The sequence below is a fragment of the Sciurus vulgaris genome (assembly GCF_902686455.1).
Source record: "Sciurus vulgaris genome assembly, chromosome: 5".
Classification (NCBI taxonomy): Eukaryota; Metazoa; Chordata; class Mammalia; order Rodentia; family Sciuridae; genus Sciurus; species Sciurus vulgaris.
Genome location: NC_136465.1, coordinates 37,669,981 through 37,696,087, shown reverse-complemented (window position 1 = coordinate 37,696,087; position 26,107 = coordinate 37,669,981). Strand labels below are relative to the sequence as shown.

Sequence of the window (26,107 nt, the reverse complement as noted above, 5' to 3'; positions counted from 1 at the left end):
GCTAACTCGTGGCTGCCCAGTTGCTGTCAGCGAAGGAGGGAGGGAATTAGTTCTACTAATCATTAGATCAGGTAGTAGGAAAAAACTAGGATTGGGTAAAAGGATTTCTACATTACTTGATATCATCTGTGGACTTGGCCAATGCCAGGTACAACCCATACCAGAAAGTTCAGGAGGTAAAAAAATTTCCTGCTGAGACATGTTTCCAGTTTTGTTTTTTAAGTCTGAGAAAGAACTACAGTTTGTATATTGCCATTTTGGATATGTACAGTGGTGTATGTCAAATTGTGTATATGCATTAAGCAAATGAAGCACACCTTTCAAAATATTTTATACCTAGTTTGATTTTTTTTTTCTTTTGACTCCTTTACAGACAAAGAGTAGAATCTAAAATTTGTAAAGAAGCCATCAACAAATTTTATTTTAATATTAAAGAAGAACTCATCAGAATGGTAAGCTCACTGACATGAATTTGTTGCTCTAAATTTTTTTAATGCTAGGACGGCACATTGTTGTCTTAGAAAAGTTTGCATTTATTGTCAATAGGATAATAATGCATTAGAACTACCCATATTTTACGTGCTGTTTTAAAATTGTGATATATATGAAACTGATTCAGTTTTGTATTGCTGTGACCAAAATACTTGACAAGAATAACTGAGAGGAGGGAAAGTTTATTTGGGGCTCATGGTTTCAGAGATCTTAGTTCATTCATGGCTGACTCCACTGCTCTGAGCCCAAGTGAGGCAGAACATCACAGGAGAAGTGCAGGGCAGAGGGAAGCTGCTCCCTTCATGGGAGCAAAGTAGCAGAGAAAAAGGCGAGGGCAAGGGGCTGCAGGGAAGATGAACCCTTCCAGGGCACCCCCACAGTGACCTACCTCTTCCAACCACACCCCATCTGCCTACAGCCACCATCCAGTCATTCAAACTAGGATGGACCATTCTCAAAATCTCATCATTTTCCCTTTGAATATTCCTTTATTAACCAGAGGTTTGGGGGGACACCTCATATCTAAACCATAACACTCTATAACATTTAATTTTGGAAAAAATTCATCTGTTTATTTTTTGTTTTGTATAGCTTAAAGAAGACCAGATGTTGAAAAATCTGAAAAGGAAGAATGCTAAGGTAAATCACTTATATGATTTGAATTATACAGTCAAACAGTCCTGACAAATGTAAAGTTAAGTAAAGATAAGACTTTGAGTTTTTTAGAATTTGTATAAAATTTTTTATCTTTTAAGTCAGTCTTAAATTTAGTTGATCTTGTGGTTGATTGGGTTAAAGTAATGTTATGCAAGCTAAGGAATGGGGATCCATGTTAGTCATCCTTCTATCACTATAATGAAATACCTAAGATAATAAAGAAAAGTTTAATTTTGTCTCATAGTTTTGGAGGTTGCAGTCCATGACTAGTTGGCCTGTTAGTTTGGGGCCTGTGGCGAGTCAGCACATAGTGGTGAGAGTGTGTGGCAGAGCAAAACCTCTTAACATCATGAGCCAGGGAGTATAAGAGAGCAAGCAAGGGACTGGGGTCCTACAGTCTCAAGGACACACCCCCAGTGATCTAAAAACTATCCACTAGGCCATACCTAGTCCCTCATTTCCCTCTGCTCTTCTAGTACCTTTCACAATGTGGCAGTGTTTAAGTGTTTACATTAATTTAACAAATTATTGTATTCCTCAGATGACTTCTGATACTGATAGGAAAAGGCAGCGTCTGATTGAAGTCCAGGATGAACTTCTTCGGTAAGATCAAAATCCTGTTTGAGAACTCACTTAAAAGGACAGCACAGTGTGTCATTTGATGGAGTTATATTTGCTGCTGTGTCATATTAAAAGCCCTAGGTTATTTTCGAGCTTGGATGGTCAAAGAAGGCAGTTTATCCTGCCTAGTTGCAGAACCCTTTAGCAGAGAACTCAGCACTGATCTGTCTCCCATCATCTCAGCTCTGGCCTGAGGCAGCCTCCTTAAGAGATTTAATGCATAGACTCTAGAATTAGACTACTGGGGTTTGAATCCAGTTTGTGCCATTTACTGGCTGTGCAATGTTGGACAAGTTACTTAACTTCCCAGTGCCTCAGTTCCATCTTTTGTATGTGGGCATAAGAATACCACCTTTACCTCAGAATATTATGGGAATTGAGTAATCTATAGAACAGTGCTTCATAGCAGCTGACATACATTAAGTGCTGTTTGTTACCATGGAGATGTATACCCTGGAGTGGCACTCATGTAAATCCATATTCCCAATTGTTGGGCCAGAAGAACCTCACAGGCTTTGCAGGCCGGGCAGTCCCCTCAGGCTGGTTAAGAAGACAGGACTACACATTTTCTGCTGCTATTCTGAAGCCAGGACTTCTGTGTGAGCTGAAGACTTGAGTAAAGCTGAATCAGCTATGCACTCTGCTTTTAAGGAGTTTTAAAATAGAGGGGGCTGGGGATGTAGCCTTAGCCCTTGAAAGGTAGACTGCTTTCCTAGTATGAGCAAGGCCCTGGGTTTGATCCTCAGCACTGAAAACACACACAGCTTGAGAAGGAATGTGATATTATCAGGAAAGGTGTATAAGTAAGTACTAAGATTTTTTTTATTTTGTTTTTGCTAATGTTCTACTATCTTACATAATTGTGGGGTTTACTTTGACATATTAATAAATGCATATAACATAATTTGCTCTATTTTCATTCCAAGTAATTACTGAGTTTTAAAGAAGAGACTGCCCTAAGAATTTAATAAAGGGAGAAATTGATTATCTAGTCCATTGGTTTCTAAATTTTGTCTAGGGACAGGTGCTGGCCCATAATAAAGTTTTCATTGGCCCAGGCCCAAATGAGAAAATTAAAGGTAATATAGTAACGACAGTAATACTTAATAGCTTCCTCTGTGGTAGGGCACTTTCTGCAAACCCATTAGTCATCGTCCTGTGAAGGTGGTTATGAGAGCTCTGTAATGAGGCTCTGCTTTGTTATGCTTGTCATGTGAGACCACTCAGACATGTTTAAAGAGGTTTTTGTACCTTTTCTAAATATAATTTTAGAAGTTGAAGTACATTTCAAAAACATATAGTAAGAAAAAGTGTAGTAAGTCATGTTTTTAACTTTGCATGTTAAAGCACAGGGGCGTAACAGCCACGTCACACCACCAGGAAGTGGGGGAGCGAGGCAGCTGACTGACTATTCCTGACCACAGCCCTGCCAACTCAGAAGTCAGCATAGGTGCTGCATTCGTTCAATGTAAAGGACTGTTTAAAAAAAGAAAAGAAAAGAAAAATCCTTTTTAAGAGGAGGAAAAGATTATTTTGGCTCTCAGTTTCAGAGGTTCAGTCCATGGGTAGCCAACTCCATTGCTCTGGGCCCCAGGTGAGGCAGAACATTGTGGTGGGAGAGTATGGTGGAGTAAAGCAGCTCAGGACAAGCCAACTGGAAGCCGAAGACTTTTCTTTTATAAAATTATAGTAGAGGACGGTTGTTTTTTCTTCTTTTGGAAAAAATAAAAATTGGCAGCCTTTCCTCCTCATTTTTTTTTTTTTTTTTTTTATTGGTCCATGAAATCTAAATTATCCCTTATTTTATAGAGGTAAACAAACTAAACCATTAAGAGGTGAAGCAGTTGGTCCAAGATTCACGTTTTTCATCCAGGCACTGTGATAGTTTTTCCACTAGTTTTACTAGACCTTGGAAAGTGGACAAGATTTTGATAAGATGGGGAAAGTTTTTTTGTCCACAGTTAAACTACAATGCCTGGCCACTCCTGCCTGAGGCTATAAGTTGCTAAGTTTACATTTTAATTCATAGCTCCCTCAACTTGACTGACTTGAATTTTAGCATATATAAGGCATATTCTTCTTGGGTGTCCTTGCTAATTATTCATTGTACATCATAGATCAGAGTTTTTCCTAGAGTTCATTAGCTACTCCTTTCATTTATCTTTGTCAGATCCAAAGATAAATCATCTAATCTACCTCCCCTAATTTTTCATACTTAATTCGGTATACCTAAATACACAGTCTTATACTTTGTAGGCTATTACACTTTATTATATATTTATTTTGGGAAAAAATTTTATTTTTGTTCTAGGTTAGAACCACAGCTAACACAACTACAAACAAAATATGATGAACTTAAGGAGAGAAAGTCATCCCTTAGGAACACAGTGTATTTCTTATCAAATTTAAAACAGCTTTATCACGATTATTCAGTTGTTCAAGAGAAAGAACCAAACATAAAGGAAACGGTAAGTTGGATTTTTACTTTTTACCATGCTTCAGATGATGAAGAGTTTTTGCGTGCTAGAGTACTATAAGCTTTAAGGAAACAGTAAAAGAACAGCATTACTATAAAGCAATGGAAGTTTATTATATATCACTTTTTTAACAATTTAATGCAAGTAAAGGAGTAGAAAAAAACCCCGAAGCAGTGGAAAAAATTTAAATATATAATTATGTAACATATAATTATATAATGTAACCATGTAATATACAATATATATAAGCACCTATGTCAGTTTCACTGAAATATTTACACAATTGAAAACCTGGAACTTAATAGGTTAAGAACATTTGAATTGGCAACCCTTAAGACATTTAACTGATCCTTCCAATGAGTAATTTTTCTAGATATTTTGGATTTTTTTTTATTAAACTGTTATAGGATTGGTATTCTCATTCCATCAGTTCTTACAGTAAAAGTAAACCTACCTTACAGTTTTTTGTGTTTTAAAATAGACATGAGATCAAGCAGACTCTCAGATTAGCACACTTGACCAGACCAAGTCTTGACCTGTCACAGGCTTGATTTTCTATTTTAATCCAACGCTGCAGTTCTCCTTGAACCAACTAATTCGTCTTGGATAAGGAGGTCACTTTGAGATTTGTAGAGTAGTTTCCTTGTAACTTTATATTACCAGAAATGAATTAAAAGTGAATTTTCTTAATGATCTTGGTTAAAAAATGAAAGGAATAGCTAATGGAAAACTCTATCAAAATTGACATTGGTCATAATATTAAACTATTTGATATTTGTGAATTTATATCATTTTCTTTCATCAACAGTATGATTCATCCAGCCTTCCAGCTCTGTTATTTAAAGCAAGAACACTTTTGGGAGCTGAAAACCATCTGCAAAATATCAACCATCAATTAGGAAAGCTCCTTGGCCAGGAATGAGAAGACCAGTTTACAAAAATTACCTACATAACCCATCTCATGCTACTGTCTTTTACCCTCTCAAACTCTTTAATTTTTTAAAAGTATGACTTAATCACTAGAATAAATAAAACAAGTTTGTCTTCTGATTAATGTCTTAATAAATTTTAAAATGTTGATACCTTATCTTAATCAGCCCCAGACATGAGTTTTAATCTATAAATAAACTTTTAAAATTGTCATTATGAACAGACCAATTTTGGTTAATGAGATTTCTACTGAATTTTAAAACACCAAAGCTAATTTTCACTAAAACTGGTTTACTTTAGTAAATAAAAACTGGAAGATAAAGTGATAAAACAGTTAATGTAAAAATATTTAATAATTTTGTGTGTGTTCAGTTGGGGATTGAACTCGGGGCTTTTTCATGCAGGGCAAGCAGATACTCTACACTGAGCTACACTCCCAGGCCTAATTTAATAAATCTGTTATCAAGTCTCAGACTTTAGGCAAATTATTGCCTGAATATGTAAGCACTGTCCATAGGGAGCTACTCTTGAAATACCTCTATAATTAGTTCATCAGGAATTTCATCCACTACACTACTGTGAGAAGTGAGAAGACTGTTCTCTACAGCTTCAGCTAATTCAACATCTTCAGTAGCTTCTAAAAAGTAAGCATCATCAGTGCCATTACCCCAGTCAGCATCAGCAGATGCACCTACTGATGATCTGCTGGGTGGTAGGTCATGAGGATTCTTGGTTTCATTGTGCCCAGTTTCATTTTCTGTAAACTCTTCTTCCTTAATTTCAGTGGGGAAAAAGATGGGAGCATAAAGGTTATTTAGTCGGCCTATGAGATGATTTCACCATACTCTCAATCTATGTTGAATTAAGGGATGAAGGACCAGTTCTTCAACAGTTAGTACAATGAATATGCTAGATGAACTCTGTCTCTAGTACAGTCATAGGATGAGTGTATTAACTCAAAAGGTGCTGCCTTTGTAGCTCAGAAACTTTGTTTTAATTTTTTAGATGTTGATGGACCTTTGTTTTATTCATTTATTTATATATGGTGCTGAGAATCGAACCCAATCCCTCACACATGCTAGGCAAGCACTCTACCACTGAGCCACAACCCCAGCCACTATAGCTCAGACACTCTTGAAACTCCAAACTTTAAGTTGCCTGTAGTTCCCTAACATATTTTTCAATATCCACAGACTGGGCTACAGCAAAGGTAGATTTGAGTCAGGCGTGATGGTGCACACCTGTAATTCCAGTGGCTTGGGAAACTGAGGCAGGAGGATCACCTGCCTCAAAACCAGCCTCAGCAAAATTGAGATGCTAAGCAACTCAGTGAGATTGTCTCAAATCAGATACAAAAAGGGCTGCGGATGTGGCCCAGTGGTTGAGTGCCCCTGAGTTCAATCATCCCCAGTACAAAAGATAGATCTGATTTTATAACAAGAGGCTAATCCAGCTACAGTTTAGGAAATACATTTGCTATCTTCACAACAGACTTCTTTCCCCAATTTATAAAGTACATTAAAAATTATAAACATGTTTTAGAAGAAAATTGTTGCAAAGAACAGTTTTGGAACAATTGTCAAAATATGACTAGGTTGTGTATTAGACAATGTATTGCAGCAATGTTAAATTTGCTGAATTTAAAACTTTTTTCCATAGCTATAAGAATGTCCTTATTCTTTATCTACATGCTTAATTAAGAAATGAAGGGTTTTTATGTCTACAACTTACTCTTAAGATTCATCAAAAATAGTAATAAATGTGCACATTAGAGGGAGGAAACAAATACAGCCAGATGTTAACAAAGGCAAATCCAGATGAAGGTAGGGCCAGGAGGATTACTTATTTTCATGCAATATTTATAGGTTATAAATTTTCTTTTTAAATTTATGAGATGTTATAGAAAAGTGGTAAACTACCAATAATTTAATAATTTTTAAAAGAATAAGCAGAAAAAATGTTTAAGTGATACGTACATAAGTATTCATGATATTGTTCATTATTTTAAATAATAACCAAAAGAAGCTATGTTCAAGTAATGCTAACAACTATACATGTCAAGAGTACCTTCAACTTGGCATATTTGAGGTATTGTCAGATAAGCAGAAAAGTAACTTTTAAAAAATCCACTGAAACCAGTCATCAAAATAACATTGCCACTAAGGATGGTACATTTTTCCTCCTTCTAAGAGACACAATTTCATTTTTAAAAATTTAGTTCTTATTTATAAACACTTTCAAATCTGGCAGTTTAGCAGAGAATTTGAGTGTCGGTTCTTTTATGCCCAGCTCCTAGAGAGGGGTCCACCATTTTAAACTTGGAGGTATGAGTTTTTTTCAGGATAATTTTTTTTCAGATAATTTTTTTAAGTAGAATTGAATAGATAACATAGATTTTCTAGAATATAAACTCAAGTACTTATTCATAGCAAGTAATTTATTCTAACCATAATAGTATAAAAGTGCTCATAGATATGACCAACAAAAAGGTAAAAGTACAACATGACAACAGGGCATGGTGGCACATGCCTGTAATCCCAGCAGCTCAGGAGGTTAAGACAGGAGGATCGAGAGTTCAAAGCCAGCCTCAGCAACTTAGCAAGACCCTAAGCAATTCAAGGAGACCCTCTCAAAAAATAAAAAAGGCTCAAGATGTGCAGTGGTAAAGCACCCCGAGGTTCAATCCCTAATAAAATTTCTTACAAAACATTAATGTCATAGAAAAATGGACAAAGGACAGATATATGCAATTTATAATAGAAATACAAATAGTAAACCTGAGAAGAATTCAACTTCATCAATAAAGAAATGCAAACTAAAGTGAAATGTCACTTGTCTACTAAGCTGGGGATTAGAAGATGAACATCCAGTATTGAGAAAGATGAGCAGTGTTAAGTGTTCAGTTTTTTTGTGGAACTCTGATTTCCTATTTAATGGAGAGCAATCTGGCAATGGGGATTGTTGAGCACATTTGTGACACTTTACAGGGAAAAAAAAATACCAAATAGTATATGTATTACAACTTTTAGAAATATATATGAACAAGTATAGACAAATTCTGGAGAATGGATGCGAAAACTTCACATCAGGTCAAATTATGAGTGGGGAAGATTTTTCTCCCCTTTTTGTATTTTCTATTTTTTTCTACAATGAAAGTGAATCACTTGAGCAAATAAAGTTAAATGTTGCTTTGGCAATCGTAATAGCTATCAAAACTAAAACTACACACGTCCTTTGATGCAATTCTACTTCTAGAAATTCATCCTGCAGCCATGGTTGTTCAAATAAACACAAAGATGGCTACTTGGTTTATTTTTTTAAGTGAAAATGAGAAACCTCTTAAGTGTCTAGGACTAGTTAAATAAATTGATTATATAATTTCTTATGCAGCAATGAAACAAATTATCAGATGTGCTAAAATGGGAAAAATCACTATACTATATTACTAAGTGAAAAAAGGTAACCAAACATTCTGTTCAAAAGGTACCTGGAGATTGCTCACTTATTCCACTGTGCCAAAAACCAATTAGTAGTAAGATAGATGAAAAACTGCACTTACCTCTTTGAGAAGAAACAGAAGACTGACTTCAGCAGGTAATGGAAAACCTGAATCAGAAAGACAGTCAAACTGTTATATAGATATAGAAAAACTATTATAGATATCTAATTTTTACATGGTTGTTAATGAAAAAATGAATTACTCACAGTCAGATTTGAAGTTTTCTGCTTTACATACAGGGTCATGACATTTTTGATACCAAACTTCATTTTTCAGATCAACCAGAATCCTTTAAAAAAAAAATAGGTATTAATAACCATATTATATAGGTGACAAATTCAGCTATATGCTGCTTGTAACTTATGTGCATGAAACAAAGAAAATTTTAAAATAGAAAATGCACATAAATCAAAAGAAAACTGGTAGTTAAAATTCACACAAAATGGACGTCCAGGCAAAAGTATAGAGATTGACAAGAGTTCCCCCCAAAAAAATAATCCTCAACCTGTATCAACCAAATAACATAGCTTCAAAATACGTAAGCAAAAAAAAAAAAAAAAAAAAAAAAATTGATAAAACTGAGGATGACCATGTACAAACAGAGAAACAACATGTATCCCATTTGTTTACAATAAAAAAAAAAAAAAAAAACTGAGGATGAACAAATCTACCCATAGACAGATAACCTATCATAAATCAAGATTTAAAAAACGTTTTTGGTAATGTCAAATACAAATAACCAAAAAAAAAAAATTCAATAAGGACCCAGAAAATAACTTGGAAAACAGAGAGTAGATTAAACCCTAATAAAATAAAAGGAAGTAATAAAGAGTTAAAAAATAAAAGGAATTAACATCGAAATTTGAAGACTAATGAAATTACTACAAGGTAAGTCAGAAAATAAGGCAGACAAATAGAAATTAAATGCAGCACATACTAAAGCTTTAAGGGTACTATGAATGTTTACCAGTAACTGAAAATTTTGGTAAAAGTCAAAGTACTAAATAAAAATATTCCATTAAGCAAATAAATAGTAAATAAAAACCTAAATTTAATTACTAAATTAATTTAATTACTAAATTAAATTACTAAAAATTAAATTTCCCAAAATTTGATTAAGTAGTTTAAAATATCCCATTTTACAGGGAAGGAAACAGTGGCTAACATTCCACATGGTGGTTGGTGGGGTAGAGGGCGGGCAAGTGGTGAGGGACTTGCACCAGGAGAGAAAAAGAAATGACTTTAATCTCTTGTAAGCATTCCAGTAACAAACTCTGACATGGTCTAATGCTGTGGTTTCCAAACTGTACATTAAAGTACCCTAGAGCACTGTAGTATGTTTAAATTCTTCTAAGAAAGTTACTCTTGACATTTGTCAAGCACCCCCAAAACTATTTGCTTGTGAGTTTCCATCTTGAATATCACATTGTACTTCATTTCTTTGTGGAATTGGGATTTTGGGTGGCAGTTGTGATAAAAAGGCATCAACATCAATGTGGAATAAGACAGGAGGAGGTGATGGTATCCAATTAGATTCCAAGGTTTAAAGGGTTATGCAATGCCCCAAAGGGCATGTAATCCATTAACAAGTAAAATATTTAAGAATGAAATATTTTCTTTCAATTTATAAATATTTTTCAAACAGCCACTAAACTGTTAGGACATAATTAAAATCAAGTTGTTTGAAAGTAGCTAATTAATTAACACAACTCTTAGGTAATTCCTTTTGGCCTTGGAGCAAATGTGAAAAAATTGCTAAAACACTAGGGGCACCATAAAACAAGAAAATCTGGGGCTGTGGTTGTGGCTCAGTGGTAGAGTACTCTCCTAGCATGAGTGAGGCCCTGGGTTCAAGCCTCAGCACCACATTTAAAAAAAAAAAATTTGTAAAGGTATTTTGTGTGTTCACCTACAACTAAAAGAAAATATCAGAAAAAACATGCAAGACCAAATGCGAGAAAGACAGTCCTTATTTATACAATGTTCTTTGCAGGATCTTTTTGATTTTAGGATTACTGTGGTATTAAATCTAGAATCTAAGGATTTATGAGGACTGGTTCCCTGGAAATGTCACCCATGCTATGTAACTATATGAGTATAAAAGATGTTTCATAACCTCGATGCTCCCTGCTGGGTATGATGACTGCTCACTTCTGCCTTGGGTTTCAACCTCAAGCAGCAGTGCGGGAAGGAGGTGAGAGTAGTGCCAGCTGTCCCAGCCTTCCTCTGCTTGACTATGCCTTACAATCCCTGGTATCCCTAATGGTATTAATAAAGCATGGTATTAAATAAGGTCTCTGATTTGTGGGAGGAGATTTGATAATATAATCCTCAACTTCATTAGTAATCACAGAAAACAAAATTATTTTATAACTACCAGGTTAGCAAAACAAATTTTTTAAATCTCACATTACAGAAGTATTGGTAAGAATATGGAGCAGTAGAAAGTCTTAAAACACTGTTGAGAGTAATATAAATTAGGACAACCATTTTAGAAAACAATTTATTATCTAGTAAAATTATATATTCTATGACACAGCAATTCCATTTTTAGATATATATTTTGAGAAACTGTTGCAACATACGTATTAGGCAATATGTATAAGAATGTCCACTTAAAGACAACAGATAAACTGGCATATTTATGTCTATATAATGGCATACTAAAGAACAGTGAAAAATATACAATAACTACATCCTGCAACATGGATGGACCTCACAAATAAAATCCTGACCAAAGAGCAAGTGAAAGGGTGTAATCCAAAACAATGTAAAATAAAACATTATATTGTTTTAGGGATATAAACATGTATGGAAAAAGTCAGAAAAGCAAAGGAAAAGTTAACATAAAATCCAGGAAAAAATTATTAGCTCTGAAAGCCAAAGAAAAAGGAGAAACTGGGGTTGGGCCAACCAAGTTCTTCTGAATTTTGGTATAGTTCTGTTTTGTAAGTGGGTGATAGATATGACAGGTGGTCATTTTATTGTTAAGTCTTTGAAATGAACATATAAAGGGAGATCAGTAAAAGAAAGAAACCAAAGGTGGAAGGAGGGCAGGGAGGGCAAAAATGCTGGGGAGTGCTATTATATGTTTATATTGTGTATTGTTACATGTACAAATATGTAATGACAAATCTCATCAGTATGTGGAAGAATAAGACTAGATCCTTCTCTCTTATCCTGTACAAAAGTGAACTCAGAAAGGATCAAAGACCTAGAAATTAGACCAGAAACTATGCAATTCTTAGAAAAAAACATAGGGTCTAATATATAGGCATTGGCAACTACTTTCTCAATAGGACCTATAAGTTTAGGAAACAATGCCAAGAGTTCATTAATGGGATGTCATCAAATTATAAAATTTTTGTACAGCAAAGGGGAAATTAAGAATGTAAAGAAAGAATATATAAGAATGTCAGAAAATGGGCTCACTAGTCTTCTGACAGATTTCCAGAATATATAAAGAATATTAACACCAAGAGAACACATAACCCAAATAATAAATGGGAAAATGAACTAAACAGACACTTCTGAAAATAAGAAATACAAATGGCCAACAAATATAGGAAAAAAAGGTTCAATATCATTAGTGATTAGGAAAATTTTAGATCAAAACTACACTGAGATTTCATCTCGCACTAGTCAGAAGAGAAGTCATCAAGAATATAAACAGTGGGCTGGGGTTGTGGCTCAGTGGTAGAGCGCTTGCTTAGCATGTGTGAGGCACTGGGTTCAATTCTCAGCACCACATAAAAATAAATGAATAAAATAAAGGTCCATCAACAACTAAAATTTTTTTTGAAAAAGAAGAATATAAACAATAATAAGTGCTGGAGAGGATGTGGAGAAAAGGAACATTTTTCCAGTTAGTGGGATTGTAAATCAGTACAACCACTAAGGATATCAGTGTGGAGACTCCTCAAAAGGCTAGGAATGGAACTATCATATGACTCAGCTATACCACTCGGCAGTATTTATCCTAAAATAAAGTTAGCATTCTACAGTGATATCTGCATATCCATGTTTATAACAGCACAAATCACAATAGCCAAGTTATGGAATCAGACTTGGTGTCAAACAGATGAATGGATTAAAAAATGTGGATATATCTACACAATGGAGCTTTATTCAGTCATAAAGAATAAAATGATGTCATTTGCAGGAAAATGAGAAAACTTGCTTACGTTAAGCTTATGCTAAGAGTCATGTTTTCTCTCATGCAGAAGCTGGAGAGGAAAAAAAGAGGTGGTGATGGGGAACCTCATGAAAATAGAAGGAAGATCAGAAGAGAGGAAAAGGATCAAGGGGAGAGGAGGGGAAGGAAAGGGAAATACTGGGGCATGATATGGACAAATTATAATGTTATATTGTGTCCATGTATGAATAGGTAACAATGAATCCTATTATGTACAACTATACTGCAGGAATAAAAAAACATGGGAAAACCAAAATGAGTAAATAAAATGAACATACTCTACATAGCTTTTATATGTATATTTCACAATTAAAAAGCAAAATAGATTATGGATACATAATACAAGTTGGTATGATCAGTATATGATGATGACTTGGGTAAGTTTATATACATTGAAAAATACATGATATATGAAAGTGATAACTAAAATTCTCACTAGGTTGTGGGATTATGAGCGATCTATACCTTCGAAGTTTGTGTTAGCATTGCACATACAGTTTTTGATAGCTTTTTAAATTGAATTAAAGCAAATATGTCAAGGGTAGCACTGAATCATGCTACTCAGCATGTTTTCCAGCTTTCCAACAAAATCATTTCCTGCTGTCTAGTCCATCTGCTATATAAGCTTGACTACACAGGATTCTCAGCTTTGACAATTAGATATAAAACAGCAAAATTTCTCATATCTTAACTAATTACTGGGTAGCTATTTTATCCCTATTCTAACCATATCCCATATTATTTAAAATTCTATTTCTAGTTTTACTTTATACTTCTTTTCCTTTGCCAGTGGCATTTTAAAGAAAATTCCTAAAATAGGGCCTAGCATACAAAGAAAGCACTCGATAAATACTGCTTTTCAATACCATGCTTTGTCTTGAACAAATTAGCATCACTTCAGCCACCAACTTAATAGCAACTGAGGAGCTTCCCCTTGCTCAAATCTGTCCAATTTCATTTTATAGTCCATAAGGTGTCAAAACCAATAGCAAGGGTAAAGCAGTGGCACACCTTTCCACAGTGTCTGTTCACCTGTATACTGCCTTCTGGCTTTCCCTTCTCAATTCTACCTTAGTCTTCTCAAGATTTTACTATCTAAGGGGTTATCTTATCAAATAGAGTACAAATAAAGCTGATATATGCTAAAAAGCAATGTAAAAATTTAAATTAAATATAAAACATTAAATATAACAAATATTTAATTACAACTTATTTTTATCACAAAACAAATTTTATATTCTCAACCTTATTTAAAAGTTATAAACATTAAAAATATACTGTCAATTAAGTACATACAACTCATTAATAAACAATATTACTCACATGATATTATTACTCTTGTGGGCTCTTCCAATGTTTTCACACCACCGATATCTGGAAATATCATAAACCAATAATTCTTCTGGGAAAAAGTAGCTCCAACGCCGAATTCCTAAAATGCAAAGAATGTTTCTAAAGGTACTATTACTTTATCATATAATAGTTAACAAAGAGTAAGATTAGCTTTACCTCCTTTAATGTCATTTTTATTCACCAAAGAAAGAACAAAACGATCAACTTCAGGATAGGGTGAACACTGAAAACCTTCAATGGTTTCTACTGCAACAGAGAGAAGAATTATTTATAAATGGAAATAGTAAAAGTTTAGATGTTAAACTGATTAAATTGTTATTTAGTACAATTATGAGGTTTTGCAACTACAAAAAAGCAGGTAAAATTCACTTTTAGGCCAAATGCTAAATAATTTTCAAACTATTAATAATGTCAACTGCTTTCTTCAGTCAGACAAAGAGAAAAGCAACCCTTCACTTCCAGGCTTGCTAGTTCTATTGGCTAAGCTGCTATGAGCTGGCCTGGCCTTGGGTTCTGTTAAACATACATGACTTCACAGAATATCTTCCAATAAGGCCACTCTGCAGACATGAGGATTCAAGAAAAAAATTAAGCCCTCTCTAATCACTTTTGAACAGACAAAACATGAACACTTTCCAAACCACAAATGGCCAAACACCACCACATCCTGGCTAACATATACTGCTGCTTTACCAACTACAGCTTCAGTCTCCCTCTCATCTGCCTTCTGTCTAAATAAGACCTATTAAGACAACCAGTTGCTGGGCTGGGGTTGTAGCTCAGTGGTAGAACACTTGTCTAGCTCATGTGAAGCACTGGGTTTCATCCTCAGCACCACATAAAAATAAGTGAATAAAATAAAGGTATTCTGTCCATCTACAACTAAGAAAAATATATTTTTTTAAAAAGATAACTAATTGATGAATTACCCAATAATATCCAATTCCTTGTTTCCTTATATATTCTCTAAAACCACCTAATCCAGTCAGATTCTCTAAGTCCTTTCTGATGCCCTCTTATTAAGATACCTCTGGTTCTCCATTGCTTCAAGGAATAATAAACTCAACTATCTCAGTACAGGTGGGTTACCTGTGTCTCTAACTAGAGGGTACTGACGACTCAATTCTATCTAGCACCTAAAAATCTAATGTAATCATTTATAATGTGCAATTTACAATCTCATTTAATTTGCAAAGCCAGAAAAATCTAGCTTTTTCAGCATTCGATAAAATACAGCATCCCTTCATGCTCAAAACACTAGAAAAAACTGGGGTAGTGGGAACATTCCTTAACATTGTAAAGGCCATCTGTGCTAAGCCCATGGCCAATATCATTCTAAATGGTGAAAAACTGAAAGCATTCCCCCTAAAAACTGGAACAAGGCAGGGATGCCCTCTTTTACCACTTCTACTCAACATCATTCTTGAGACTCTAGCCAGAGCAATTAGACAAATCAAAGAAATTAAAGGGATACGAATTGGAAAAGAAGAACTCAAACTATCCCTGTTCGCTGATGACATGATTATATATTTAGAGGAACCTGGAAATTCCACCAGAAAACTCTTAGAACTCATAAGTGAATTCAGTAAAGTAGCAGGTTACAAGATCAATGCTCATAAATCCAATGCATTTTTATACATAAATGATGAATCTTCAGAAAGAGAAATTAGGAAAACTACCCCATTCACAATAGCATCGAAAAAAATAAAATACTTGGGAATCAATCTCACAAAAGAGGTGAAAGACCTCTACAATGAGAACTACAGAACACTAAAGAAAGAAATTAAAGAAAACCTTAGAAGATGGAAAGATCTCCCATGTTCTTGGATAGGCAAAATTAATATTGTCAAAATGGCCATACTACCAAAAGTGCTATACAGATTCAATGCAATTCCAATTAAAATCCCAATAATGTACCTTACAGAAATAGAGCAAGCAATTATGAAATTCATCTGGAAGAATAAGAAACCCAGAATAGCTAAAGCAATCCTCAGTAGAAAGAATGAAGCAGGGGTTATCGCAATACCAGATCTTCAACTCTTTTACAAAGCAATAGTAACAAAAACGGCATGGTATTGGTACCAAAATAGACAGGTAGATCACTGGTACAGAATAGAGGACATGGACACAAACCCAAATAAATACAATTTTCTCATACTAGACAAAGGGGCCAAAAATATGCAATGGAGAAAAGATAGCCTCTTCAACAAATGATGCTGGGAAAACTGGAAAACCATATGCAACAGAATGAAATTAAACCCCTATCTCTCACCCTGCACAAAACTCAACTCAAAATGGATCAAGAACCTCGGAATCAGACCAGAGACCCTGCATCTTTTAGAAGAAAAAGTAGGTCCAAATCTTCAACTTGTTGGCTTAGGATCAGACTTCCTTAACAGGACTCCCATAGCCCAATAAAAATTAAAAAAAATAAAAATAAAAATAAAAGCAAGAATCAACAGCTGGGATAGATTCAAACTAAAAAGCTTTCTCTCAGCAAAGGAAACGATCAGCAATGTGAAGAGAGAGCCTACAGAGTGGGAGAATATCTTTGCCACTCATACTTCAGATAGAGCACTAATCTCCAGAATCTATAAAGAACTCAAAAAACTCTACACCAAGAATACAAATAATCCAATCAACAAATGGGCTAAGGAAATGAACGGACACTTCACAGAAGATGTGCAAGCAATCAACAGATATATGAAAAAATGTTCAACATCTCTAGTAATAAGAGAAATGCAAATCAAAACTACTCTAAGATTCCATCACACCCCAATTAGAATGGCAATTATCAAGAACACAAGCAACAATAGGTGTTGGCGAGGATGTGGGGAAAAAGGTACATTCATACATTGCTGGTGGGGCTGCAAATTAGTGCAGCCACTCTGGAAAGCAGTATGGAGATTTCTCAGAAAGCTTGGAATGGACCCACCATTTGACCCAGCTATCCCACTCCTTGGCCTATACCCAAAGGACTTAAAATCAGCATACTACAGAGATACAGCCACATCAATGTTCATAGCTGCTCAATTCACCATAGCCAGATTGTGGAATCAACCTAGATGCCCTTCAGTTGATGAATGAATAAAGAAACTGTGGCATATATATACAATGGAATATTACTCCGCCACGAAGAATGATAAAATTATGGCATTTGCAGGCAAATGGATGAAATTGGAGAATATCATGCTAAGTGAGATAAGCCAATCTCAAAAAACTAAAGGACAAATGATCTCGCTGATAAGTGGATGAGGACATATAATGGGGGCTATGAGGGGTTAGAGTTAGGGTTAGGGTTAGTTTTAGGGTTAGGGATAAGGAGGTGGTAAGAATGGAGGAAGGAAGGACTGTATAGAGGGAAAGGAGGGGTGGGAGGAGTGGGGGGAAGGGAAAAAAAGATAAAAAAATAAAATTAAAAAATTAAAAAATTAAAATAAAGTGAAGTATTAGCCACCAAAAAAAAAAAAAAAAAAAAAAAGAAAAAATTTAGCTTTCAGTCTCTTACTTCTCAGTTAAGTTTGTAACCGTTTTGGGAAACATTAGTATAGAAATGAGAGAAACAGACTCCAAGTCTATGTCTATAAATGTTAAACAATCAGAAGAAAATATATTAAAAAGTTATTCATATTTTTAATAAGCTTGTGAGCAAAACATACATGTATTAGAGCCTATTTTTTCTCTATCATAAATGGTTGTCTTCCACATAATATAGGTTTTACAAATCTAAATTTAATGGTTATATAGTATCTCACAGTATTATACAGTATTTCACAGTATTTCACAGTGTAACCAATCCAATTTCACTGTAGTTAGATTGTTTTCAGTTTTTCATTATTATAAACTACAATATGCCAAAATAGTGAATAAAATGTTTACTGGAGAGTTTATGTAAGAAGTCTTAGAAAAAAATCTGTATGTTCTTTAGTACAGGAAGAGACCATGAAACACTCTGTAACCACTAAAAAAGTGAGTGCTCTCTATACTGGAAATTCAGAAAAGTTTGGCAGGGTAAATAGGAAACTACTGTCTGTGTGGAAAGGAGAGTGGAAGAAACTTGTAGCTCTTATTTTGATATGTTTATTTTATATAATCATGTATATTTCTTTTGTATGTTTTTAAAACAAATATGATAGAATGCAAATTAGTGAATAGCATTTTAATAAATTTTTTTTCACTTGGGGTAGAAACTAGTAGTTTTAAATAATCAGTGGATATGAGTCCTTAAACTCAAAATTTTAAAGGCAAAAAAGATTTTATATCCTTAAATTATGAATAGAAATTATTTTGTTAAAATTACCTGAAGTGATGGTACTATTCAAACACTCAGCTCGCTTTCGTTTAATCTGAGATGTGTCACATGTAAGAATTCGTAAAGTATCTGAGAATCTGAAGAATAGATGTAAAATAAATAAAGCAATATTATATTAGAATTAAAGTGGCATGACTTCACAGAGGAAACTGAATTACAAATTATTCTATTTTTATTTCACATTTTCCCAGAAAAACACTAATCCTACCTGGTAATTTGCAGTTAAAAAATAAAATTTTTTTAAAGTGTAGGTTAGTGATCATTTAAAATCCCTCAAGTACAAAGTAAATCTGAGGGTTTGAGGACAGCTAAAGCGATAATCTAAAGTATGATTTTTTTGTTTTTGAAATTGTTGTAATATTTAAAAAGGGTGATCATCATAATTATAAAAAAGTTAGCCTTATTTCTGGAATTATATGGTATTTACTTGGATATATAAAACACAATTAAGGTAATCTTATTCAGCTGAAGAATCCTTCACTTCCGTAAGATTAGTATTGACACTGCAGCAAGAATCAGAGAGCTTTCATACCACTACACCACTTCCAGAACTATAGTCACGACCACTATCACCAACTATGTTTCTGAGCAGACACCATGTGCTGGGAACATTGTAAATGTTTTATGTGTACAAAAGGAACTTAATTTTGTCGACAATTCTATAAGATAAATGTTGTTATTGTTCTCACTGGAAAGAAAGGAATTAAAATTTTAGCCTTACTTCTACAATGTTATTAAAGGAATACAAATGTAGAGATAAAATGAAAAAACAAAAAAAATCCATCTTTTCACCCTACCATATAATAGTTGTAAACTATCTTGACAAAACTTTCTCTACAGCAATGCATTGTACATGCTTATTCTTAAAATTAATTTCTATGGAATTTTTTTTCTTAAAAATTATTTAGTGGGCTGGGGATATAGCTCAGTTGGTAGAGTAAAACTATTTAGGGAAGGCAGAGGGGAAAGAATCATAGTTAAGTCAATGATGATTTGGTGTGATCTCAGCCACATATTTTGGGCTAACAAAATTGCCAATTCAGAAAAGAGGGGAATGAATGAGGTTGACTTTCATATTTTTAAAAAATGACCAAAACATAAAAATCTAAATCTTCAACAACATATCCAACAATAAATTAAAGTGTTACCATAATATAAAATTACATAGGCAATAAGTTTTATTTATGATTAACTGTTGGCAAATTATTAACCTGGCAAATATTCATGATATAATGTTGAACAGAAAAAAAACAGGTGATATAACATATTAAGTAATGATTTCAAAAAATATTTTTGTGGGGGTCAGTGGTGGGGCTCAAACCCAAGGCATGCCAGGCAAGTGCTCTGAGTTACCCTCCTAGCCCAAGAAGTAATTATGAATAAAAGAGCTATGTAGATTATAAGTATGTATGTGTATATGTGGGAAAATGAGACACTGACAATAACTGTCTTTTCAAATTCAATACAAGTAGTAGTGTTTTCTTCATAGATGTGATAATCATTTCAGAAAATCTGGAAAATAAATGAAATATAATCATAAAAAGATATAAAGTGAAAACTAAGTGGTTAAAAAGTACCTTTTACTACTATTTTTCAGTTAATGGAGGAAAGAGATCATTAGGAACCTTCTTTGTCTTCAAGCAGAATGAACTTACACGATTCACATCTTAGTAACATAGTGTCAATCACTGTTTAATAATCATTCATGAACATATAATGATTTAGTTCTGATATACATACCTGACATTGCTGACCAAGGAAGACAGGAAATATTGATTTTCTTCAGAAATACTTTTTGACTGTTTAGGAAAAAATTTGTTATCTTCAGCAACCTCCAAGGTGACACACTTTCCTATTTTTGATGATTTATATAGTCGGAAGTTTCTGTTTCTTGTATAAACTCCTACATCAAAAAATTAATTTAAAAAATTAATGCATGTTTTCTGTGATTAGTTTTATAGTCAACAAATATTAAATTATTGTAGTATATAATTACCAGAAGAAATAATTATTTTCTATAAACAGCCATAAACAAAATTAAAGCAATACATAAGAAAAATTTGAGTTGACATGGAAGAATGCCATGTTCAGAAATAATAAATTAGATTATTTTGGAGCAAATGTCCAGTTGAAAACAAACAGAAAAGCTGAACAAAGATATCAGAAAAAAGAGACTATTGGGAAGCTACAAAAAAAGCAAGGATCTGTGGTGTAAAATCCTAGAGAAAGGGAAGCATCAAAAAAATATTAGATACTTAGAATAAATCTAAGACAAGATGTACAAGACTTCTATTCACAAAATTATAGAACATTATGGAGAGAAATGAAAGAACATGCAAGTATATGCAAAGACATATCATGTACATAGATTGGAAGACAGTATTGTGAAAATGTCAGTTCTCCTCAAGATGATCTCCAAGTAAAATATGCAAATTGACAAATTGATTCTCAATTTTAAATTGATGTGCAAAAGGCCATGTATAGCCAAGAAATCTCAAAAAACAAAGTTAGAGGAATTATTTTGCTGGATATGAAAACTTACAACAAAATTACATTAAGACAGTGTGGTATTGGCACAAAGGCAGATCAATAGACCAATGAAACAGAATAGAATCCAGAAACTGGCCAGAACATATATGTACACTTGATTTATGGCAGAGGGGGTACTGCTGAGCAGTAGGAAAAGCACAACCACTCCAACAAACGGTGCTGAGACAACTGCATATCCACATCCCCCAGTAAGCAAAACTGCATTCTAAGTAGGCTGTGGATCTAAATATAAAAAGGTAACGCAGTAAGACTTCTAGAAAATAAGCAGGAGAATATATCTTCATGATTTTGGGATAGAGAAAGATTTAACACAGAATAAACTATTTACAGAGGAAAACACTGATAAAAGAGTATTCCTACTATTTAAGGTTATTTTATTCATCAAAGACATCGTTAGGAGGGTGAAAAGGGAAGCTGAATACACATGATTCCAATTATAAAATGTTCAAAAATAGACACAACTAACCCATGTTGTTAGAAGACAGAAAAGTGGTTTCCTCTGGGAAGAAGAAGGCATACTGCCTGGGAGGGGTATGGAGGAAGGCATGGGTTTCTTCAATAATTCTGGCATGTACTATTAAATCTCCAAACTTTTCAAAGAACAGTTTAGGACATGACTTCCCCACTCATTTGGTATTCAAATAAGTCTGGGTATTCTGTTGAGATTTCTTTCAAGACTATCATTTTATCACTGTCCAGTGACCTAACTTTCAAGGACAGAACTGTCATGAACTAGGGTATTCTGTTTGGACATTTCAATTCTGGGGTAGAGTATATTTATTGGCTAATGCTTTCTCTCCGTCAACGTCTTCTTATGCATTTTCCCTAGTTTATTGCAAGCTAGTTCAACTAAAATTGGTGTTCTGCTAATAAAACAAAACTTGTCACCTGGAAGAATGCTCCTCTACTCATAATTTACTAGGTTGTTCACACCCAAACCAGTTCACTGCACTTATCTCTTTCCAAATTCCAGTACTTATCATCGGGGGTACTAGAAAAACATACGTTCGATATAGGAGGAACACTTCCCTAACTCTGGTACCTCTGTTGGCCTGAGAATCTTGCCTAGAATCTTGTTTAGACACTGAAGCTCTCTGCAGTGCTCAAATGGTCCATGACAAAAATGTTGCTCTTGTAGTTTTTCACATCACACACTACATAGTCAGCATAAAAATCAGGCTTAGTCATCAAATTGGAGCTGTTGCATTAGGGCTCTTGATTGGCCTGTGTGTTGTCATCCTAAGGCTTCCTACATCCTCAGGTTTGGAGATCAGAACCAAGTATAGCTTGGCCAGGTTAAAAAAGTCATCAATTTGATCATGGCAAGAAAGCTGATGTAATGGCCCCTGCTACTAGAACAAATCTCCCGGTCCAGAAAATGTCCACCCTTACTTTACCACATGTTCATATTGTGTCTGTTTTTAAAACTGAATTAATCTCTCAGTAGTGTTAGGGTGTGCTGGTCAAATTCCGGAGCACAGCCAACCACAGCATTCCCTTTTGGAGTTCAAGCCAACCTAGTGCTTCTATTCCACCAGGACCAAAGATCTGAACAGAAACCTAGTAGATTCATAGTACCTGAGCTCACTGGTCACATTCTGCTAGTGATTCAAAATGTCACTGTGGAGCAATGGTGATAGCAAGAACCTAAGCATAGCAATAGGCAAGCACTGATTTGTCTTTCACAAAGTACCCAGGACAGTCTAATAGACGGCTGTCAACCTACTTACCTAGATCCACAAAAAGATGCTTTTCTCCCATGTTGTTCTTTACAACTAAAAATGAAAGATCAGGACCACTTTGGTCAGCTGACCCCAGTCTCTCCAGTTCCTCTGAATTTAATGCCCAGCTCTCTCCCATATCCTTAACTTCGAACATATTATTCAAGGAAACTCCTTGTTTTAATGGTGCTTCAGCAAAATGGGAAGATTCATGACCTGTTATCTCTGGAATTCTATCATCATCTTCACTGGCAATTAAATTAAACGCAGGCTGCAAAATTTTTCTTACAAAATTACCTAAGGAAAAAAGGTATTGTGATTAATTTTTTCTGCAAACTACAATTCAAGATTCAGACACAAATCTACACCTAAAAATTTGACATGATAAAGTTTTTAAATTTTTTTTTAAATTTCCAGTTTTGAAACCGAGTTGTTGCTGTAAACTGTAACGTGTCTTTTGTTATTTCCCTTTTTTTGGGTACTCTTACTTTTTCAATTCCCCCTAGCATGGGAGCTTGGTGTCAGTTGTAAACAAACTGTTCACATATTGCTAGTATGGTCCTGAGCCTAACATGTTGTCACCAAAAAAGCACCACTTTTATTAATACAAATTGAATAAACTTATCTTTGCAATCAATGATTAAAGAATGAAGGGTTTATATGAGGAAACTGTGCTTCTAAGATAATGGACAGAAACACTGAGACAATCTCTACCATAGCCTCCCAGAGTGGAAGTTGGTAAATTTCTCACAAGCTCATTCTCTTCCCTTTACCTGCCATGACATACCCTAAGAACCCTGACTTTGTCAGTTCCAAGGTAGCTGCTAATCCCACCTCTCTCTCCAATTAGTCCCAGGATGATCTACAGCCTCATAAAGTCCAAAAAAAAAAGCAATTAAAAACATTTTGTACTCTGACATTTACCCTAAGACCTTGACACAGTAGAATCATCCTATCAGTCCCATAAAGTTGTTTAGACAAACTAGAATTTGCTTAAACTCACATTTACTATTTATACCACAACATCAAGTAGTAACTTGGCTATTAAGTGTAATAATTCTGAAGAAATGTAATAATGTAAGTAAAACCTAATTTTAATTTTAAAACGGTAATACTCTGGGGCTATTTATCACTTTATTTACCAAAAAAGGCTTGAATCCTTAAATTATAACCTACACATGTTCTGAATTCAAAATTCTTTCTTCTAATTAGGCTTAATTACTTTCCTATTCAAAAAAATAAATTCAATTTCTTACAAAACACTAAACATCAAAATGAAAGCAAAAGCATTTGATCCTTACAGTGATAAACAGACCTGAGGGAGAGACGGTCAACACTGAGTGACAAGAAATCATGACATCAAAGGACAATAAAGCAAGATAAGCATAAACTGAGTCAGTTAATTTTCCTAGAAACTTAAAATTGTATCTCCTCCACCCTAGGCGGTAAGACAAGTGAGCACAAGGTTGTAGAAACAGTTGTGACAGTAGTACTGAGGAGGCCAGGTAGGCCCCTGACCCTGGATAACCTGGCCAGGGAATGACGACAGCATAAGTGCCAACACACTGGCTCCCAGCAGACTACTCTGCTTTCTATGTTCCTTCTCCATCATGTCACCCCCAATCCTCATTAGACAGCAATTCCCATTGGCTGGGAATAACTGAAAAGAACTAATCAATCGCAGACACTCCGGGTACTAGCGCAGGAGTATATTTGTACAGATCAAACTCTAAGATCTCTTACATTTAACCAATTCCCCTTTCTGATAGGCTGACCACAGGAACTTGAAATTTCATCAAGAGACACACTGAGAAAGGGAAACTGAAGGGAAATTTTGGACTACTTTATATGCTCTGCATTTGATTCTAGCAGCTCTTTATTTTAGAGCAAAGAGCCTTAGATGACATCTCATACGTCAGGTCTGACTATGTCCCTCGCCTTAACCACACTAGAAGCTCACTGTTTCCCAAATAACCAAACTTGCATCTATACTTTTGTTGTGTATATTGTCCTGACAAAGGCTTTCTTACCTTTGTCTATATAATGAACGTTGTCTGCCTTTGGAAGAAATATATAGCAGAAATTGCCAGTTACTTGACAAATTCTATTCTCCCTCTCTTCCCTAGCAATGGATTCTCCATTTCTAGACTTGTGGCCAGTAGTCAGAGAGCAGACTATGAGGAGTAAACAGGAATAAAAGAAATAATCATGCTCAGCTTCTGCTTTCAAACTCTATTTAACATCTACACATTCACCCAGCAAGTATCTATTAAATTTCCACTTGCATTTATTATTGCTGCTACTGTTGTTATGGTAATAAAATTTTTACTATTGATAAAAATTACTATTAATATAAGCAAAGCTCTGGAAAAACAACAGTGAATAAGAAATGGTCCCTGCTGTACAGAAACATTAAGTGGAATAGAGGAGAGGACAAGGAAAACAGGAAACTATCTCAGGAAGTGGTAAATGCTTTGGTGTGATAAGCACAGAACACTTTCTGCAGCCCAGAACACTAACCTGAATGTTAGGGTTTGGGATGTGGCAGAAACAGCTCAGATGACTTGAGATCTACACTGAGTCTTAACAGACCAGGTGAATTAGAGGTGAATCTGTTCAGACAGAAGCAAAGTCTCACGGATTAGAGAAAATGTGCCCACAGGAGGAGCTGAGTGAGAAGGGCAGAGTTGAGAGATGAGGCTAGAGCACAGTGGGCCCCATTTTGCAAGCAAGGATGTCTGTTCACGTCCCTGAAGGCAAGGAATAATCACTGAAGGGTTTGAGGCGCACAAGTTTGAGGCACAGTTTACTCTGTGAGTAGGTGAAGAGGGACACAGAGGTCAAAAATGACACCAACACTTTTCCTGGGGTAACTGGGTGGATGGTGACACCACTCACTGACACCCACATTATGGGAGAAGACTGCTTAGAGAAGATGAGGAGCTTGAGGTAAGGCATGTTAAGTCTGAAGTGTCTCTGTGGGGACATTTGGAAGGCAGTTGACCATATGAGTTGGTATCTAAAGACTTGAGAGTCATCAACACAGATGATAATTGAAGCCATGACAGTGGATTCATCAAGGGTGAGAATAGAGTGAGAAGAGGATCAAGGAGAGTTTCTATGATCTAATATCTAAGAGATGAGAGAAAGAGAAAGAATGTGCAGCTAAGTAAACAGATAATGGGGAGATAATAAGGAGCCCTGTGCACACAGTAAACCAGCCCACTGTGACCTAGCACTGTCATGATCCAGCACTTAAGTTCCCAACTTTCATGGCCATCCTTTAGTGACTATGTCAAT

The 26,107-nt window shown here is 34.9% G+C and overlaps 2 protein-coding genes across 9 annotated transcripts in view; one reads left to right on the top strand and one right to left on the bottom strand.

The window, feature by feature from the left end:
- Positions 1-5,399, top strand: part of CENPU (centromere protein U) — a 36,569-nt gene extending 31,170 nt beyond the window's left edge. The window contains exons 9-13 of the mRNA XM_079141932.1: positions 374-452; positions 1,084-1,131; positions 1,691-1,752; positions 4,082-4,238; positions 5,056-5,399. Of these exons, the coding sequence (XP_078998058.1) occupies positions 374-452; positions 1,084-1,131; positions 1,691-1,752; positions 4,082-4,238; positions 5,056-5,169 (460 nt within the window). The 3' untranslated portion in view covers positions 5,170-5,399. The remainder of the gene's footprint in view (positions 1-373; positions 453-1,083; positions 1,132-1,690; positions 1,753-4,081; positions 4,239-5,055) is intronic.
- PRIMPOL (primase and DNA directed polymerase) overlaps positions 1-26,107 on the bottom strand; it is a 47,635-nt gene that overhangs the window by 6,612 nt on the left and 14,916 nt on the right. For 6 of the 8 annotated variants that reach the window (XM_079141923.1, XM_079141919.1, XM_079141922.1 and 3 more), the window contains 8 exons: positions 22,817-23,104; positions 20,277-20,439; positions 18,525-18,613; positions 14,381-14,470; positions 14,195-14,303; positions 8,883-8,965; positions 8,737-8,783; positions 4,251-5,950 (listed from right to left, as the gene is read on the bottom strand). In XM_079141923.1, coding sequence (XP_078998049.1) covers positions 5,699-5,950; positions 8,737-8,783; positions 8,883-8,965; positions 14,195-14,303; positions 14,381-14,470; positions 18,525-18,613; positions 20,277-20,439; positions 22,817-23,104 — 1,121 coding nt within the window. In that variant the 3' untranslated portion in view covers positions 4,251-5,698. Of the gene's footprint in view, positions 1-4,250; positions 5,951-8,736; positions 8,784-8,882; positions 8,966-14,194; positions 14,304-14,380; positions 14,471-18,524; positions 18,614-20,276; positions 20,440-22,816; positions 23,105-26,107 lie in introns of those variants that run through there. The other 2 variants (XM_079141925.1, XM_079141924.1) reach the window with 2 other exon arrangements.